This window comes from Myotis yumanensis, unplaced genomic scaffold (genome assembly GCF_028538775.1).
Source record: "Myotis yumanensis isolate MYYU_CA2020_CCGP unplaced genomic scaffold, mMyoYum1.0.hap1 SCAF_15, whole genome shotgun sequence".
Taxonomy (NCBI): Eukaryota; Metazoa; Chordata; class Mammalia; order Chiroptera; family Vespertilionidae; genus Myotis; species Myotis yumanensis.
Window position 1 is genome coordinate 10,991,733 of NW_027223766.1, and position 17,216 is coordinate 11,008,948.

Genomic DNA, 17,216 nt, shown 5'->3' on the forward strand with positions numbered 1-17,216 from the left:
TTTATAATTCTATAAGTAGAATTATACAGTATGCATTCTTTTATGGTCTCGCTACACAGCATAATTACTTTGAGAATCATCTATGTTGTTGCCTTTTGTTGCTGAGCAATATTCCATTATATACATACTAGAGGCCCGATGCACAAAATTCATGCAAGAGTAGGCCTTCCTTCCCCGGCTGCTGGCACGGGCTTCCCTCCAGCTGCTGGCAGGCACCCAGGACCCGGGCTTCCCTCACAGCCCCGGCTTCATCCAGAAGGTCATCCGGTCTAATGAGCATATTATGCTTTTATTATTATAGACTAGAGGCCCGGTGCACAAAAATTTGTGCACTGGGAAGGGGGGCGGGTTGGGGAGGGGGGTCCCCCAGCCCGGCCTGTGCCCTCTCCCAGTCTGGGACCCCTCAGGAGATAACGACCTGCTGGCTTAGGCCTGCTCCCGGGTGGCAGAGGGCAGGCCCAGTCCCTAAGCGCAGCCCCTGGTCAGGCTCAGAGCAGGGCTGATTGGGGAGTTGGGGCGCCGCCCCCTGTCATGCACAGAGCAGGGCGGATCGGGAGGTTGCAATGCCACCCCCAGTCACGCTCAGGGTAGGGCCGATTGGGGGGTTGGGGCACCGCCCCCTGTCACACTCAAGGCAGGGTCGATGGGGAGGTTGCGGCGCCACCCCCTGTCACGCACAGAGCAGGGCCGATCAGGGGGTTGGGGTGCTGCCCCCTGTCACTCACAGAGCAGGGCCAATCAGGGGTTTGGGGCGCTGCCCCCTGTCACTCACAGAGCAGGGCCGATCAGGGGGGTTGGGGCTCCGTACCCTGTCACACACAGAGCAGGGTCGATCGGGGTTGAGGAGCTCCCCCCTGTCACAGAGTAGGGCCGATAGGGGAGTTGGGGCACCGCCCCCTGTCACACACAGAGCAGGGCGGATCAGGGGGTTGGGGTGCTGCACCCTGACACACTCAGGGCAGGGCCAATGGGGAGGTTATGGCTCTACCCTGTCACACACAGAACAAGGCCCGTGGAGGGGGGTTGGGGCGCCACCCTCTATCACCCACAGAGCAGGGCCGATCAGGGGGTTGGGGCGCCGCCACTGTCACACTCGGGGCAGGGCCGATGGAGAGGTTATGGCTCTACCCTGTCACACACAGAGCCGCAGGGCGATCAGGGGGTTTGGGCGCTGCCCCCTGTCACGCTGATCCCGGTGCCGGGAGGCATATTACCCTTTTACTATATAGAATAGAGGCCTGGTGCATGGGTGGGGGCTGGCTGGTTTGCCCTGAAGGGTGTCCTGGATCAGGGTGGGGGTCCCCACTGGGGTGCCTGGCCAGTCTGGGCAAGTGATTGAAGCTCCCAACCGCTCCTTGTTTTCTTTTCTTTTTTTTTTTTCATTCTGGGCCAGCTTTAGCTCTGAGGCCTCGCTGCTGAAAACATCGATACAACGTTGCGGTCTGGCTGGCTTTCAGTCCGGCTGGTTTCTGGGGTTTTGTTTAGCTTCTTATTTGCAACATAGTACATAGTTGCTTAGAGTTGCAGCTGAGAGGCCGGCAAGTTAGGCGGGGAACGTTGGAGTCCGCAGTCACTGAAGCAAGCAAGTCTCCCTGCTCGCTTCAGTGCATGGCTGCTGGCCGCCATCTTGGCTGACAGTTAATTTGCATAAGGATATGCTGATTAGCCAATGGGAAGGGTAGCGGTTGTACGCTAATTACCATGTTTCTCTTTTATTAGTGTAGATGCCACAATTTGTCCTGTCCCAACCCCCCACCCCACCAGTTTTATTGTGATATAATTGACATAAAATGTTGTATAAGTTTAAAGTGTTCAAGGAATATTGATTTGATACTCATGTATTGCAAAATGATTACTAAAATAGCTTAGCTGACACCTGCTTCTTGTCACATGATTACTATTTCTTTTTTGTGGTGAGAATATTTAAGATCTGCTCTCTTAGCAACTATCAAGTATGTAATATAGTATCATTAACTATAATCACTCTGCTGTAGATCCTCAGAACTTACTCATAGCTAGAAATTTGTGCTCTTTGATCAACATCTCTCTTTAACCTTTACCCTCCAGCCCTTGGCAACCAGCATTTTTGTCTCTTGCTATAAGTTTAGCTTTTTAAAAATTCCACATAAAGTGATATCATGTGGTATTTATCTTTCTCCATCTAACATATTTCACTTAGCATAATGCTCTCAAAGTTCATCCATGTTATTGCAAATGGCAAGATGTCCTTTCTCATAATAGTTCATTGTGTGTATACAGCAGGTCCTCAAATAATGTCATTTTGTTTAATGTCAGGTTTTTTTTTATTGATATTTAGAGAGAGAGGAAGGGAGAGAGAGAGAAACATTGATTGGTTGCCTCCTGCAGGCCCCCTACCTGAGATAGAACTCAAAACCTGGGCCACATGTGCCCTGACCGGGAGTCAAACCAGCAACCTTTTGGTGCACAGGACAGTGCATAACCAACTGAGCCACACTAGCCAGGGCTAACCTCATCTCATAACGTCGATGAGATGCTGTAGGAACTTAATTCTTTAAATTAATTAGCCTAATGTAAAATTGGTTTCATGTGTCATTTTGCTTAAAGTCACAGAATCTATTTAGAAGAGTGTTACATGAGGACTTACTATATTCCTTTTCTTTTTTGTTGTTTGTTAATCCTTAACAGAATATTTTTTCACTGACTTTTAGAGATTGGAAGGGAAGGGAGGAGACAGAAATAGACAGAGACATCCATGTGAAAGAGACATACCAAATAGTTGCTTCCCACACACACCCTGACTGGGCTGGGGATTAAACCTACAACCCAAATACGTGCCCTTGACCGGAATCATACCTGAGATACTTCAGTGCACAGGCTGACCCTCTAACCTCTAAGCGCACCAGCCATTGCTCCATGTCTTCTTTATCCATTCATCCATTGATGGACAGTTAGGTTGTTTCCCACAATTTCCTTCTTCCTCCACCCCACCCCCAACCCCCCCGCCGCCAATTTTTTATTCATCTTTTGTTGGATGTTTAGGTTGTTTTCAGTTTGGTGCTAGCACAAAACTGCTTTGAACATTTGTGTCCAAGTCATTATGTTATATATATCTTTCCTTTTCTCTTGAGAATGGAATGGCTGGATTATATGATAAGAGTATGTTGTAACTTCAGTTTTGTTTTCTAATATTTTAATAAAGGCTAAGTTCAAGATACTATAATTCTGTTATGTGAAAGTGTAGCTGTTCAGTCATTTATTTTAAAGTTCTTTTTAAAGTGCTATTTCTATTTCTACTTATTTTCATGTATTCATCTATGAAGACAAAGTAATTCCAGTTACTCGGTCATTGAGGACTAGAAACATTGTTCAGACTCCAGAACATTTGCATGAAGAGAATGGTGATGTTGAAGTTCGCCGCAGTTGTAGGATTAGAAGTCGTTACAGTAGTGTGAACCAATCTGTGCTATTTGATAAACTTATAACAAAGTAAGTAAAAATTATTTAGGTCCAAGATGATTTAGGTGACAAAAACTTTTTGTTGGGGAGGGGTTATGTGCTTAGCCTGAATATTTAATACATTTAGTTTATGTTAAGCATAAAGGATAATGATTACTAGAGGACTTTATAAAAATTCTATATACTTATTTAAGTTATTTTTAAAAATATAAAAAATATATAAGTAAGTCAAGAAATAGAGATATTTAAAATGCCAGTACTCTAAGAATACAATGGAAGGAAAATTAAGTTTCTTAAAATGCAATATTTTACAGTGTTAGCTTATATTTATGTAAATTTTTTTTTAAGCACTGCTGAAGCTGTACTTCAAAAAATGGATGACATGAAGAAGAAGATGCGTAGACGGCGAATGAGAGGACTAGAAGACTTGACAGTGTTTAATGAAACAGAAGAAGTAAATATATTCTTCCATCAAGGGGATGATTTAATAATCTTTAACCTTTTCTATAGGACCTATCCATTTTTTGGTTAAATTGATCATCGTTTTATTCAGCATTTGTTTGATTAGTCACTAGTTATGGCTGGAGTTGTAAGAGTTTGTGGCTGTAAATATATATATTTTTTAAATATATTTTTATTGTTTTTATTGATTTTTTTACAGGGAGGAAGAGAAAGGAATAGAGAGTTAGAAACATCAATGAGAGAGAAACATCGATCAGCTGCCTCCTACACACCCTCCTACTGGGGATGTGCCCGCAACCAAGGTACATGCCCTTGACTGGAATCGAATCTGGGACCTCTGAGTCCGCAGGCTGACGCTCTGTCCACTGAGCCAATCCAGTCAGGGCTAAATATATTTATTTTAAGCAACATTGGAAGGTCCTATTGAATTTCTTAAATAAGTGTACTAAATGTTAATGGTTTTTATTTAAATGTTTTTAGGGGAATCTTAACATGTACACAAGAGGAAAACAAAAAAGTATTCAAAGAACTGATGAAGAAACAACTGATAATCAAGAAGGCAGTGTGGGTTAGTCTTTTCTCTTGTTCTATCCCTGAGTTTGAATATTAGTACTTTTATTTAGTAGAATATAGCCTTTTTATTTAGAAGCTGTAACATTTATGGTAGTTTGGGAGAGATCAGAGGAGTGGTCATAATTTAAAAGAAAAAAGTGAGGGCAGGGAGAGCTTAAATTAGCCGTGGGCAAACTACGGCCCGCGGGCCGGATTCTGCCCGTTTGAAATGAATAAAACTAAAAAAAAAAAAGACCGTACCTTTTTATGTAATGATGTTTACTTTGAATTTATATTAGTTCACACAAACACTCCATCCATGCTTTTGTTCCGGCCCTCTGGTCCAGTTTAAGAACCCATTGTGGCCCTCAAGTCAAAAAGTTTGCCCACCCCTGGCTTAAATGATATGTTTTGTTTGGGAAAGTATTTGAAATCAGCTATTCTAAAGCAACAAAACTGGTTTTCTTGTGTAGTACAAGATAATACATATCTACAGATAACACATTTACCTATTTTAATGTTTAAAAGAAATTATTAAAGTTTTGCTATCCTGTTTAGGACTTTTCTTGAGTGAAAACCAGTTGTCTGAAATGCATTTTATTTTATTTTTTTTTTTTTTTAATTAAATCTTTATTGTTCAGATTATTACATTTGTTCCTCTTTTTTCCCCCCATAACTCCCCTCCTTCCAGCTCCCACCCCACCCTCCACCCTCACTCCCCACCCACTGTGTTCATCCATAGGTGCATGATTTTTGTCCAGTCACTTCCCGCATCTCCCACACCCCTTTTTCCCCCAAGAATAGTCAGTCTATTCCCTTTCTATGTCCCTGATTCTATTATAATCACCAGTTCATTCTGTACATCAGGTTATTTATTCACTTGATTCTTAGATTCATTTGTTGATAGATGCATGTTTGTTGTTCATAATTTGTATCTTTACCTTTTTCTTCTTCTTCCTCTTCTTAAAGGATACCTTTCAGCATTTCATATAATACTGGTTTGGCGGTGATGAACTCCTTTAGCTTTTCCTTATCTGTGAAGCTCTTTATCTGACCTTCAATTCTGAATGATAGCTTTGCTGGATAAAGTAATCTTGGTTGTAGGTTCTTGGTATTCAGCACTTTGAATATTTCTTGCCATTCCCTTCTGGCCTGCAAAGTTTCTGTTGAGAAATCAGCTGACAGTCGTATGGGTATTCCCTTGTAGGTAATTAAGCCTCTTTCTCTTGCTGCTTTTAAGATTTTCTCTTTGTCTTTTGCTCTTGGCATTTTAATGATGATGTGTCTTGGTGTGGTCCTCTTTGGATTCCTTTTGTTTGGGGTTCTCTGCGCTTCTTGGACCTGTAAGTCCATTTCTTTCTCCAGGTGGGGGAAGTTTTCTGCCATTATTTCTTGAAATAGGTTTTCAATATCTTGCTGTCTCTCATCTTCTGGCACTCCAATGACTCTGATATTAGTCCGCTTAAAGCTGTCCCAGAGGCTCCTTACACTATCTTCACACTTTTGGATTCTTTTTTCATTTTGCTTTTCCAATTGGGTGTTTTTTGTCGAATCTTTGGTTTGATTATTGTACTCCTCTGGTCTGCTATTGGGTATAATATTCTTTATTTCAGTCCGTGTATGCTTACTTTCTAATTTCTTTATCGTAGCATCGAGGGTCTCATTAGTTTTCGTGAGGCTCTGCACAAATTTATGGCAAGCCCTCAAAATTGCGATTCTTAGCTCCATATCCTCCATTTCTGTCATGTTTCTTTGTCTCCGCATCTTTTATGCTTTCTTGGTGCACCCCCTTGTGGTCTCTGTGCGCAGTCTTGTTCTAGCCAAGCCTTAATTGTTGTAGTTACCACTAGAGGGATTTGACCCCCAGGCCGGCTGGCTATAGGAATCAGCTGTACGGAAAACCGTCTGCCTTCTGGGGAGGCGCTAATCCAGCCTTTGCCTGAGGCGATCGGCAAATGGCTGTGCGCAGGCTTTGGGCGGGGCGGGATCAACAGGGCGGGCGGAGGGAGCAGTTATGGCCACGCTCAGTCCCGTTCCCAGAGGCTCTGCTTCTCAGAACCCCGGCAGCCGCTGCAAACCTCGGAGAGAAAGTTGCCCTCAGGTTCCAACTGATGCCGGATAATCCCGCTTCTCCCGTTTGAGTCTGGGTCCCTAGAGACTCGCCCGGATCTGGAGCCCAGAGTCTGAGACTCACTCCCGACAGAAAACGACAACCGAGCCCTCAGCCACCAGCCCGCTTTGCGCGCGCACCTTGGTACCTTTGTATTTTCCACACTGCGCCGCCTCTGAGCCTCGATTTGCTGTTCTCTTTCCTTCTAGTTGTAGAGTCTCTCTTCAGCCAGCCTTCCTGTGGTTCTGGGTGATGTCCGTTCAGTCTTTTAGTTGTATTTTTGAAATGGTTGTTTGCGGCAGCGGTCTCCGGTGTTTACCTACGCCGCCATCTTGGTCTCGCCCCCTGAAATGCATTTTAAATGTCTGGTGTTTTACATGATCATAAGTACACTATTTGAGTTATTCTCTTATGTAACTCAGTGACAGCCAGAAAGGCTGGATGGAAGGTACAAACTGAAATTTAAAAGGCAAAAAGCTGAGTAAGGAGATACTTAAATTTGTCAACATGTTACATTTATTTGAAGCTTAAGTATAGTCATCTATATTAATTAAACTAGCAGTAATACCATAAACTTTAGTTTGGTACTTACTGACAGTAGCTTTTATTTTTAATTTATTTTTAAAATTTTTATTTATTGATTTGAGAGAGAGAAAGAGAAAATGAAACACTGATTTGTTGTTCGACTTATTTATACATTCATTGGTTGATTCTTGTATGTGACCTGAACCTGCCACCTTGGCATCTCAGAATGACAATCTAACCGACTGAGCTACCTGGCCAGGGCTAACAGTAGCCTTTAAATTTTTTTCTCTAGTTCCTTTTTTCTTCCTCTAGTTGTTTTTAATTCTACAATTATTTTACTTCACTAAAAATTATTTAATGTTGTGAAAGAATTAAATTCTTTATATATATATTTTTTTTTTATTGATTTCGGAGAGGAAGGGAGAGGGAGAGAGAGATAGAAACATCAATGATAAGAGAGAATCATTGATCGGCTGCCTCCTGCACACCCCCTACTGAGGATCAAGCCCGCAACCTGGGCATGTGTCCTTGACCAGAATCAAACCCGGGACCCTTCAGCCCACAGTCTGATGCTCTATCCACTGAGCCAAACCAACTAGGGCATAATTAGATTCTTCTATACATGAAGCAATCAATGAATGCATGAATAAGTGGAACAACAAATTGATGTTTCTCTTTTCCCCTCTCTCTCTGAAATCTAACAATAAAAAAAAAATGGAAAGAAAAAATTAGCTTCTTTCTATGGATAATCTAGAAGAGCCCGGCCAGTGTGGCTCAGTGGTTGAGCATCAGCCTGTAAACCAGGAGGTCACTCTTTGATTCCCTGTCAGGTCACATGCCCAAGTTATGGGCACGATCCCCAGTCGGGGGTGTGCAGGAGGCAGCTGGTCAATGATTATCTCTCATCATTGATGTTTCCATCTCACTCTCCCTCTCCCTTCCTCTCTGAAATCAATAAAAATATATTAAAAAGAAAAATAATAATCTAGAAGTAAATACATTTTAACAGAAGGGTCTCTTTCTCAGTTACCCTGTGTTAAAAAGTGTTAACATTTTGGTGTGAGTATCCTGAGAGTAAATATATTTAAATTGTAGAATCATCTGAAGAGGGTGAAGACCAAGAAGATGAAGATGATGGTGAAGATGAAGATGATGATGATGAAGAAGATGGAGAAGAAGATAATCAGAAACGATATTATCTTAGACAGAGAAAAGCTACTGTTTACTACCAGGCTCCATTGGAAAGTAAGTGCTATTTTTTCCCCAGGAGATGTAATTATATTACCTGTGTCTTTACTGCCCTTCCTCTTTTTTTATTTTTTTAGTCTTTATTTTGCATAATACTCATAGTTTTTGTCTTTCTTAACCTATCTTAAAAGTGCAATAAGTCAATTCTTTGAAAAAGAGTTAAATTTTAGTTATTACCCAAAGCAAATAATTGGGCTGTTTTGAAATTTCATGTCTGTCTTTAATTATGTTAGGTTTCACAGCTTTCTACTTAATTTGTCAGTTTATATAACTAGAACTGCTTACGGTGTATGTTATAGTTGTGCCTCAATGCTTATGAACATATACTTGCAGGTCTGATAGTGAGCTGATATCTATCAGTATAATCATAATGGTTATTTATGGCCAGAGTATGTTTGGTTGTTGGTGTATGTGCTATGCATATTTTCAGTAGCAGCCCTGCAGACATAAATAATTGAAAATATGAATTGTAGAATATTCTATAGTAGATATGTACTAATATTCTCATGGAAGGGGCAGTACCTTTGTAAGTGTTTATATGAAGAGCAAAATTACCTTCAAACCTGTTTATATGTCACGTACATTCTAACTCCTCCTTTTAGAACCTCGTCACCAAAGAAAGCCCAACATATTTTATAGTGGCCCAGCTTCTCCTGCCAGACCAAGATATCGATTATCTTCTGCGGGACCAAGAAGTCCTTACTGTAAACGAATGAACAGGTTTGGTTTTAAAGTAGTAATTGATTTATGACAACATAATTGTGGCTATGGTAAGGTAGGATTCTAGAGTCTTAGGATTGAGGATATCAGAATAGAATTCTAGAATCATATATTTGGGCGAGTAGTTAACTCTGCCTGTCGTGCTTTAATTTCTACTACCATTGACTAGTTTTTGCTTCCACTAATAGGAATTGTTAGTAACTACCATGGTAAGGTAGTTTACTCTGTTGTTCCACACTTTAATAATAGAGAGCTACCTTTGCTTCAGTGTTTACTGTATTCCTAGCTTGGTATTAAGCATTTTATGTAGACTATTTTCTTTAATCTTTACATTAAGTTAAATATAGGTTTAATCTTGTCTCCACATACTATCACAGATATATTTTTCTACGATGAAAGCGTTCTAAGTTACATTGCTTCTAGACTTGTCATGACTCTGACCATCTTTTTCTGGATCGATCTTAAAAATTTGTTTCTTTTATAAATGTAGTATTAATTTTCTCTATTTAAATTATTTGTGGGTTTCTTTTTCTTCCACATCCCAACATGTGTTGCTTGTTTTTCATATTTAAACCCAAAGAGGTAATTCTTGTTATTTCCTCTTTCTCCTAAGTAATAAAAGTTTTTCTGATCTATTAGAACTTTCTGGGTAATAGTAACATTGTAGTAGTTCGTGAATAAGAGAGCTCGTTAGTGAAGACTAAAAAGGCAGGAAAAAATGACACTAGTGTGGGAAATGGCACTTTTTTCCTAATAGTAATTTGGTCAGAAGTAAGACTGAAGTCCTGTGAGAATTCAGCTATTTGAACAGTTCTTAGAAGTCTCCTCCTAGAAGCAGATTATCTGATCATGTTTTGGTCATGGAAGGCAACACCTTTGTAGGTGCTGACAAATTTCCTGTCTTCTAGGAAAAATATAAAATTGTATCCCTGGGTCTTTTAATTTCAGAGTGCCAAAATCACAAGTGTACATTCTAGATTTCTTGTGTCATCATTCCTTTTCTCACAGCTAGAAGACCAGGAAGGCAAACTCAACCTGCCTGGGCTGTTCAAGATAAATTACACTTGAAAGGAGACCACATTGTCGATACTTTTCATAGGCCCCTTGTTAAAGACCAATATTTTGATATTGAATGATCTTCAGAAAAGGAGAGTAAGGCATATTGCTCCCTGGAATCCCCAATAATCATGAGGTCCAGGCAGTTCTTGGTTGCCTGACTCAAGGGACAGATCTCTATTTGATTCAGCAGAAGTGAGAGGCTGGCAGTTACTTTGAGATTTCATTTCTTCCCTCATCTTTACTGGCAGTAGCATACTGGAAATAACATACTTGTTGACTGACTACCTCTACAATCACCACCTACAGTGTGTCTTGTAGCAGGTAGGAATTTTTTTGCCCCTTTTGGTTCACAGAGTCTACTCTTTCTCTATATATAAAGTGTCTCACATTGTTGCATAGCTCCTTGGGTGCAGGATTTCTTACCCCCTCCAATTATTTAACAAATGTCTGAGTACTACCATGTGCCAAGTACTATGGATATAAAAACGATGAAGCCAGGATTCCTGCCCTGGGCTGTCATAGACTAGTGGAGGATCCTGGCACATTTAAATTAAAGTATGAACTATGATTTACGATGTATCCTAGAGTCATATTATGTGGCTTGATGACCTTCTTAGTGTTGATTTTGATAACTCTAAACATTTTCTCTTTGATCACAGCTTTATTGGGACATAATTCACATACATATAGTTCACCAATTTAAAGTACACAATTCAATAGCTTTTAGTATATTCACAGAGTTGTGCAACTATTACCACAGTAAATTTATTATTTTAAAAATCTCAATGTTTTTTATTTTAAAAGTGTTTATTGATTGATTTGAAAGACAGAATGAGAAACATCGATTTTATTGTTCCATCCATTTATGCATTTGTTAGTTGATTTCTTGTATGCTCCGACTGGGGATTAAACCCACAACCCTGATATATGGGGACAGCACTCTAATCAATTGAGCTACCTGACTAGGGCCCACAATAATTTTAGAATACTTTTCTTGCCTCAAAAAGAAACCTATACTCTTTAGTTATCACCCCCCACTCCCAATACTTCTATCCCTCTACCCCTAAGCCACCACCAGTCGACTTTCTCTCTTTATAAATTTGCCTATTTTGGGTATTTCATGTAAGTGGAATCTCTTGTGACTGGCTTCTCTCACTTGGTATACCACTTTCAAGGCTCATTAGTGTAGTGGTATGTATTAGACCTCATTCCTTTTCATTGCCAAATGAGATTCTGTTGTATAAATATACCGTATTTTATTTATCCAGTTATCAGTTGATGGACATTTGAGTTGTTTCCACTTTTTGGCTGCTAGGAATAATGCTACTATGAACATTTGCATACAGTTTTTTTTGGATATATGTTTTCATTTCTCATGGGCATATACCTAGAAGTGGAATTGCTGGATCAAATGCTAACTATATTTAATGTTTTGAGGAAGTGCTAGATTGTTTTTCAAATGGCTGCCTTATTGTACATTCCCACCAGCCAGAGTGCTAGTTTCTCCATGTCTGTCTAACACTTCTCATTACCTGGCCTTTTGAATGTAGCCCTTTAAACCATTTTTTTTTTTTAACTTTCTTCACAAGGTGGTGTGAACATCTCATTTTTTTTCTAACAACTTTAATGATACTTTGCTTAGCCTTTTTATTTTTTAATCAAGAGACCAGCTTTTGTTTATAGTTCATGTTCTACTACAACTACTTAGGCACGGAAACAAAGCACACATCCAAAGAATCATTTGAACATTGCTTTTAGTATCATGGCAAATGGTTAAAAAAGCTTTCAGCCACAGTGCGGGAGTTTCCAAGGGTCTTTTGGCAACTTATCATAGCAGAGCTTCAGGAATACTGCCTTTAAGCAGGATTTTCTTCCTTATGATTGATAACCTCTAGTCATCTAAGGATTATTCTTTAGCTTGATCTGCAGTTTCTGGAACAACATTAGTCCCTTTGAACAAGAAGATAATATAATAACACAATTGTTTAACCGGTATTCCAAAGTACTCCTTCCTAGTTAAGGAACTACAACTGGTGACTCTAGCACTCTAGTTAGGTTTACAGTGCTTGTCCATGCCAAATTTTTCAACGGGTTTTTGTAAAATGAAACACACACACACACACACACAGACACACACGTGGATATGTGTGTTTAGAATCTTTTTTAAACTAAAATAATGGCCTTTCTTCAGTATAGAATAATTATGAAGAACCTGGACCCATGATTATAACAGCTCAGATTGCCAGCTCAGTTTCACCACTTATTAGTGACTTTGGGCAAGTTACTTAACTTCTCTATGCTTCAGTTTTTTGATCCACACAATAGGGGTAATAGCACCTATTTCATAATATTGTGAGAATTAGATGACTTAATACATGTAAAGCCTTTAAAATATTATCTGGCACACATTAAGGGCTACATGTAATATTGTAACTATACTTTAATGTTTTAAAATAATTCAGATTTGTAAATCAAATATTGGAAACTTTATGACAGTCCACAAAGTCTTGTTATTTGCTTTTAACTTCACTGGTTTGTGAAATAAACAACTGGAAATCACCAGTATAGTAGTGTATAGAATGCGGATTTTTGGAATAGACAGGCATGAGTTTAAATTCTGACACCATCATTGACTAATTCTGATATTTTGAACAAGTTCTTTAAACTATGAGCCACATTGGCTCTGACTGTAAAATAAGCCTACTTTTCCAAAGTTTTAATTAATATTATATGAGATAATATGTCAACCACCTGGGACAAGAAGCACTTAGTAAATGTTAGTCTCTTTTTTTAAATTGTGAAGTTAGTCTTAATTACATGTGAATGCATACTGAATTCACATACAATTATGTGACTACAAGTTAGAGTCTCTTTGTAATATTAACCTATATATATAAAAGGCTAATATGCAAAGTGTCCCCCCGGGAGTTCGATCATTGACTATGACGTGTGCTGACCACCAGGGGGTGGCGCGGAACAAAGGAAGGCCTGCCAGCCTGGCAAGGGAGGCCCTGGCCGGCAGCAGAAAGGCCCCAATTGGCCCTGATCACCGGCCAGGCCTAGGGACCCTACCCATGCTTGAATTTTGTGCACCAGCCCTCTAGTTGTAATATAAAATTGGTAGGTTTTTCATATAAAATTTCAGACTTATACTAGATAGTTTTAGTTTCAGACTGATCACAAAGGTGTTCTTATACACGTTTGGGTAGGTGGACAGCGGAGGATTATTTCCTCACTTATATCTATGTTTCCACAACCCTTTTTCCAAAACCCTTGGGCCATTTGTGCTTCAGAATTCAGATTTTTGAGAGGGGATTTACAAAGGTAACATGCAACATAAACATCTCCAGTGGTGTCTGGGCCAGCACTCCTTAGTCAAATACATTAATTCTATAGCAAAACATATGAGTAATCATTGTAAGTGGGACAAATAGAGACTGAATTGCCTTTATGACATTTCAGATCATGTTTTGCTAAATGTATAATGGAAAAGCTTGTTTTCAGAGTTTTTTAGGTACAAGATTTTGGACCTACATTATGCAGGCAATAGAAAAGTGAACCTTTTATATTTTTGGAAATACCTACCTAACCATGATTGCACTCTGACTCAGAAAAAGCTCTAGACCCAGATCCAATGGAATAATTAAAGGTTTTCCAGCCAGATTCTTTGTTTTTTTGTTTTTTGTTTTTTAATATATTTTATTGATTTTTTACAGAGAGGAAGGGAGAGAGAGAGTTAGAAACATCGATGAGAGAGAAACATCGATCAGCTGCCTCCTGCACACCTCCTACTGGGGATGTGCCTGCAACCAAGGTACATGCCCTTGACCGGAATCGAACCTGGGACCCTTCAGTCCGCAGGCTGACGCTCTATCCACTGAGCCAAACCGGTTTCGGCATGGGTTTTGTTTTTTAATTGTTTGGTTTTTCCCTGTGGGTCTTTTGCAACTGTCCAAAGGTAGTAAAAATGATTTAAGAATTCTTTGAATATTAATAGCACTTGGGATCTTATTTAATACTATCAATCAGGCTAAGAATTTCATTATATTTTTATTTTTTTGTGTGAGAAGATTGAGATACAGGTTTGGTAACTCATTTACATTTACACAGTGGTTAAGTGGTAGTTGTGAATTTATGGTTGATGATATACTGTAGATAAAAGGCCATTTTACTTGTCCCTGTTCCCTAGCATTTTTTTAACCCTTCTTGAGCCCCTCTGGTTTGCATAAAAATTCTCATGTTCTCCTTCTAAGGTTATTTGACATTTTAAAATAGGTGATTCCCTTCCAAATGTAAAATTATATATATTATAATACTGAAAATAATTTCCTAAAATTATAGTCCCAAAGATTCTGATACCCTCTTTATCTCATTTTTCTTTGAGGGTAACTGATTTATATAAAGACTAAGAAGTTAATAGTAACTGCCTAGACCAGTGGTTCTCAACCTTCCTAATGCCGCGACCCTTTAATACAGTTCCTCATGTTGTGGTGACCCCCAACCATAAAATTATTTTCATTGCTACTTCATAACTGTAATTTTGCTACTGTTATGAATCGTAATGTAAATATCTGATATGCAGGATGTATTTAGGCGACCCCTGTGAAAGGTGTCGTTCGATCCCCAAAGGGGTCGCGACCCACGTGTTGAGAACCAGTGGATATGCTGTCTTAGTGAACATTTGACGGTCAGCTTACCAGAGCCTTTATCTTTTTTTCTTTCTTCTTAGTTATCCAAGTCTTTTATTTCCTTCAAAAGATTCAGCCAACAAAACTTACTTCATTGGTTCAGCAAATGTATTAATTTTAGGATAAACCATTTGGATTATTAGGTATTTCTAATGTTTACATCTTATGCCTTTTTTCCTCTGCCATTCTTCATCATGATTTTAGTTTTCTTCTTTACTTCAGGCGAAGGCATGCTATTCACAGTAGTGATTCTACTTCATCTTCCTCTTCTGAAGATGAACAGCATTTTGAGAGGCGCAGGAAAAGGAGCCGTAATAGAGCTATCAACAGGTAAGTGCTATATTGAAGCCTTTTAAATCTACCACCTTTTTTTTTTAATGGTGAGACAGCTGAATAATTTGGGAATAAGAACAGTTTAACTGATTAAAAAATTGTACAACAGATTAATGTATAATAACAATGCAGCCCTAGCTGGTTTGGCTCAGTGGATAGACTGTTGGCCTGCAGACTAAAGGCTCCCGGGTTCAATTCTGGTCAAGGGCACATGCCCGGGTTGCAGGCTCGATCCCCAGTAGTGGGCGTGCAGGAGGCAGCTGATCAATGATTCTCTCTCATTATTGATGTTTCTCTCTCTCCCTCTCCCTTCCTCTCTGAAATCAATAAAAATATTGAAAAACAAAAAAACAATGCTGTCTTGTTTGAAATATCTTATTGAAACTAATAACAGATTAGAACATGTTTTCTTGTGTAACTATTACACACAGCTCAAAGTAATTCAATTTTTTTCAAATAATTTTTTTTTTTAAAAAAAGCTGATCTTTTTATTTTTTTTATTTTTTATTTTTTTTTAATTTTTTTTAATTTTAATTAAATTGTTATTGTTCAGATTACATTTGTTCCTCTCCCCCCCCCCCCATAACTCCCCTCCTTCCAGTTCCCGCCCCACCCTCCGCCCTCACTCCCCACCCACTGTCCTCATCCATAGGTGCACGATTTTTGTCCAGTCTCTTCCCGCATCTCCCATTCCCCTTCCCCCCCCAGGAATAGTCAGTCCATTCCCTTTCTATGTCCCTGATTCATTATAATCACCAGTTCATTCTGTACATCAGATTATTTATTCACTTAATTCTTAGATTCACTTGTTGATAGATGCATGTTTGTTGTTCACAATTAGTATCTTTACCTTTTTCTTCTTCCTCTTCTTAAAGGATACCTTTCAGTATTTCGTGTAATACTGGTTTAGTGGTGATGAACTCCTTTAGCTTTTCCTTATCTGTGAAGCTCTTTATCTGACCTTCAATTCTGAATGATAGCTTTGCTGGATAAAGTAATCTTGGTTGTAGGTTCTTGGTATTCAGCACTTTGAATATTTCTTGCCATTCCCTTCTGGCCTGCAAAGTTTCTGTTGAGAAATCAGCTGACAGTCGTATGGGTATTCCCTTGTAGGTAATTGAGTCTCTTTCTCTTGCTGCTTTTAAGATTCTCTCTTTGTCTTGTGCTCTTGGCATTTTAATTATGATGTGTCTTGGTGTGGTCCTCTTTGGATTCCTTTTGTTTGGGGTTCTCTGCGCTTCTTGGACCTGTAAGTCCATTTCTTTCACCAGGTGGGGGAAGTTTTCTGCCATTATTTCTTCAAATAGGTTTTCAATATCTTGCTGTCTCTCATCTTCTGGCACCCCAATAATTCTGATATTAGTCCGCTTGAAGCTGACCCAGAGGCTCCTTACACTATCTTCACACTTTCGGAGTCTTTTTTCATTTTGCTTTTCCAGTTGGGTGTTTTTTGCTTCTTCGCAATTCAAATCTTTGGTTTGATTCTTGTGCTCCTCTGGTCTGCTACTGGGTATAATATTCTTTATTTCAGTCCGTGTATGCTTACTTTCTAATTTCTTTATCGTAGCATCGAGGGTCTCATTAGTTTTCGTGAGGCTCTGCTTAAGTTTATTGCAAGCCCTCAAAATTGCGATTTTTAGCTCCATATCCTCCATTTCTGTCATGTTTTTTTGTCTCCGCATCTTTTATGCTTTCTTGGTGCACCCCCTTGTGGTCTTTGTGCGCAGTCTTGTTCTAGTTAAGCCTTAATTGTTGTAGTTAATACTAGAGGGATTTGACCACCAGGCCGACTGGCTGTGGGAATCAGCTGTGTGGAAAACTTCAGTCCTCTGGGGAGGTGCTAATCTAGCCTTTGCCTGAGGCGATCAGCAAATGGCTGTGAGCAGGGCTTGGGCGGGGCGGGATCAACAGGGCGGGGGGAGGGAGCAGCTATGGCTGCTCTCAGTCCGTCCCCAGGGGCTCTGCCTCTCTGTCCCAGCAACCGCTGCAAACCTCGGAGGGACCGTAGCCAGACAGTCCCGCTTCTCCCGTTTGAGTCTGGGTCCCTAGAGACTCGCCCGGATCTGTAGCCCAGAGTCTGA

At 39.8% G+C, this 17,216-nt stretch overlaps 1 protein-coding gene across 5 annotated transcripts in view; it reads left to right on the forward strand.

The window, feature by feature from the left end:
• Positions 1 to 17,216, forward strand: part of ATAD2 (ATPase family AAA domain containing 2) — an 81,485-nt gene that overhangs the window by 9,725 nt on the left and 54,544 nt on the right. For all 5 annotated transcript variants that reach the window (XM_070392030.1, XM_070392029.1, XM_070392031.1 and 2 more), the window contains exons 4-9: positions 3,303 to 3,468; positions 3,787 to 3,892; positions 4,381 to 4,468; positions 8,183 to 8,332; positions 8,938 to 9,055; positions 15,025 to 15,132. In XM_070392030.1, coding sequence (XP_070248131.1) covers positions 3,303 to 3,468; positions 3,787 to 3,892; positions 4,381 to 4,468; positions 8,183 to 8,332; positions 8,938 to 9,055; positions 15,025 to 15,132 — 736 coding nt within the window. The remainder of the gene's footprint in view (positions 1 to 3,302; positions 3,469 to 3,786; positions 3,893 to 4,380; positions 4,469 to 8,182; positions 8,333 to 8,937; positions 9,056 to 15,024; positions 15,133 to 17,216) is intronic.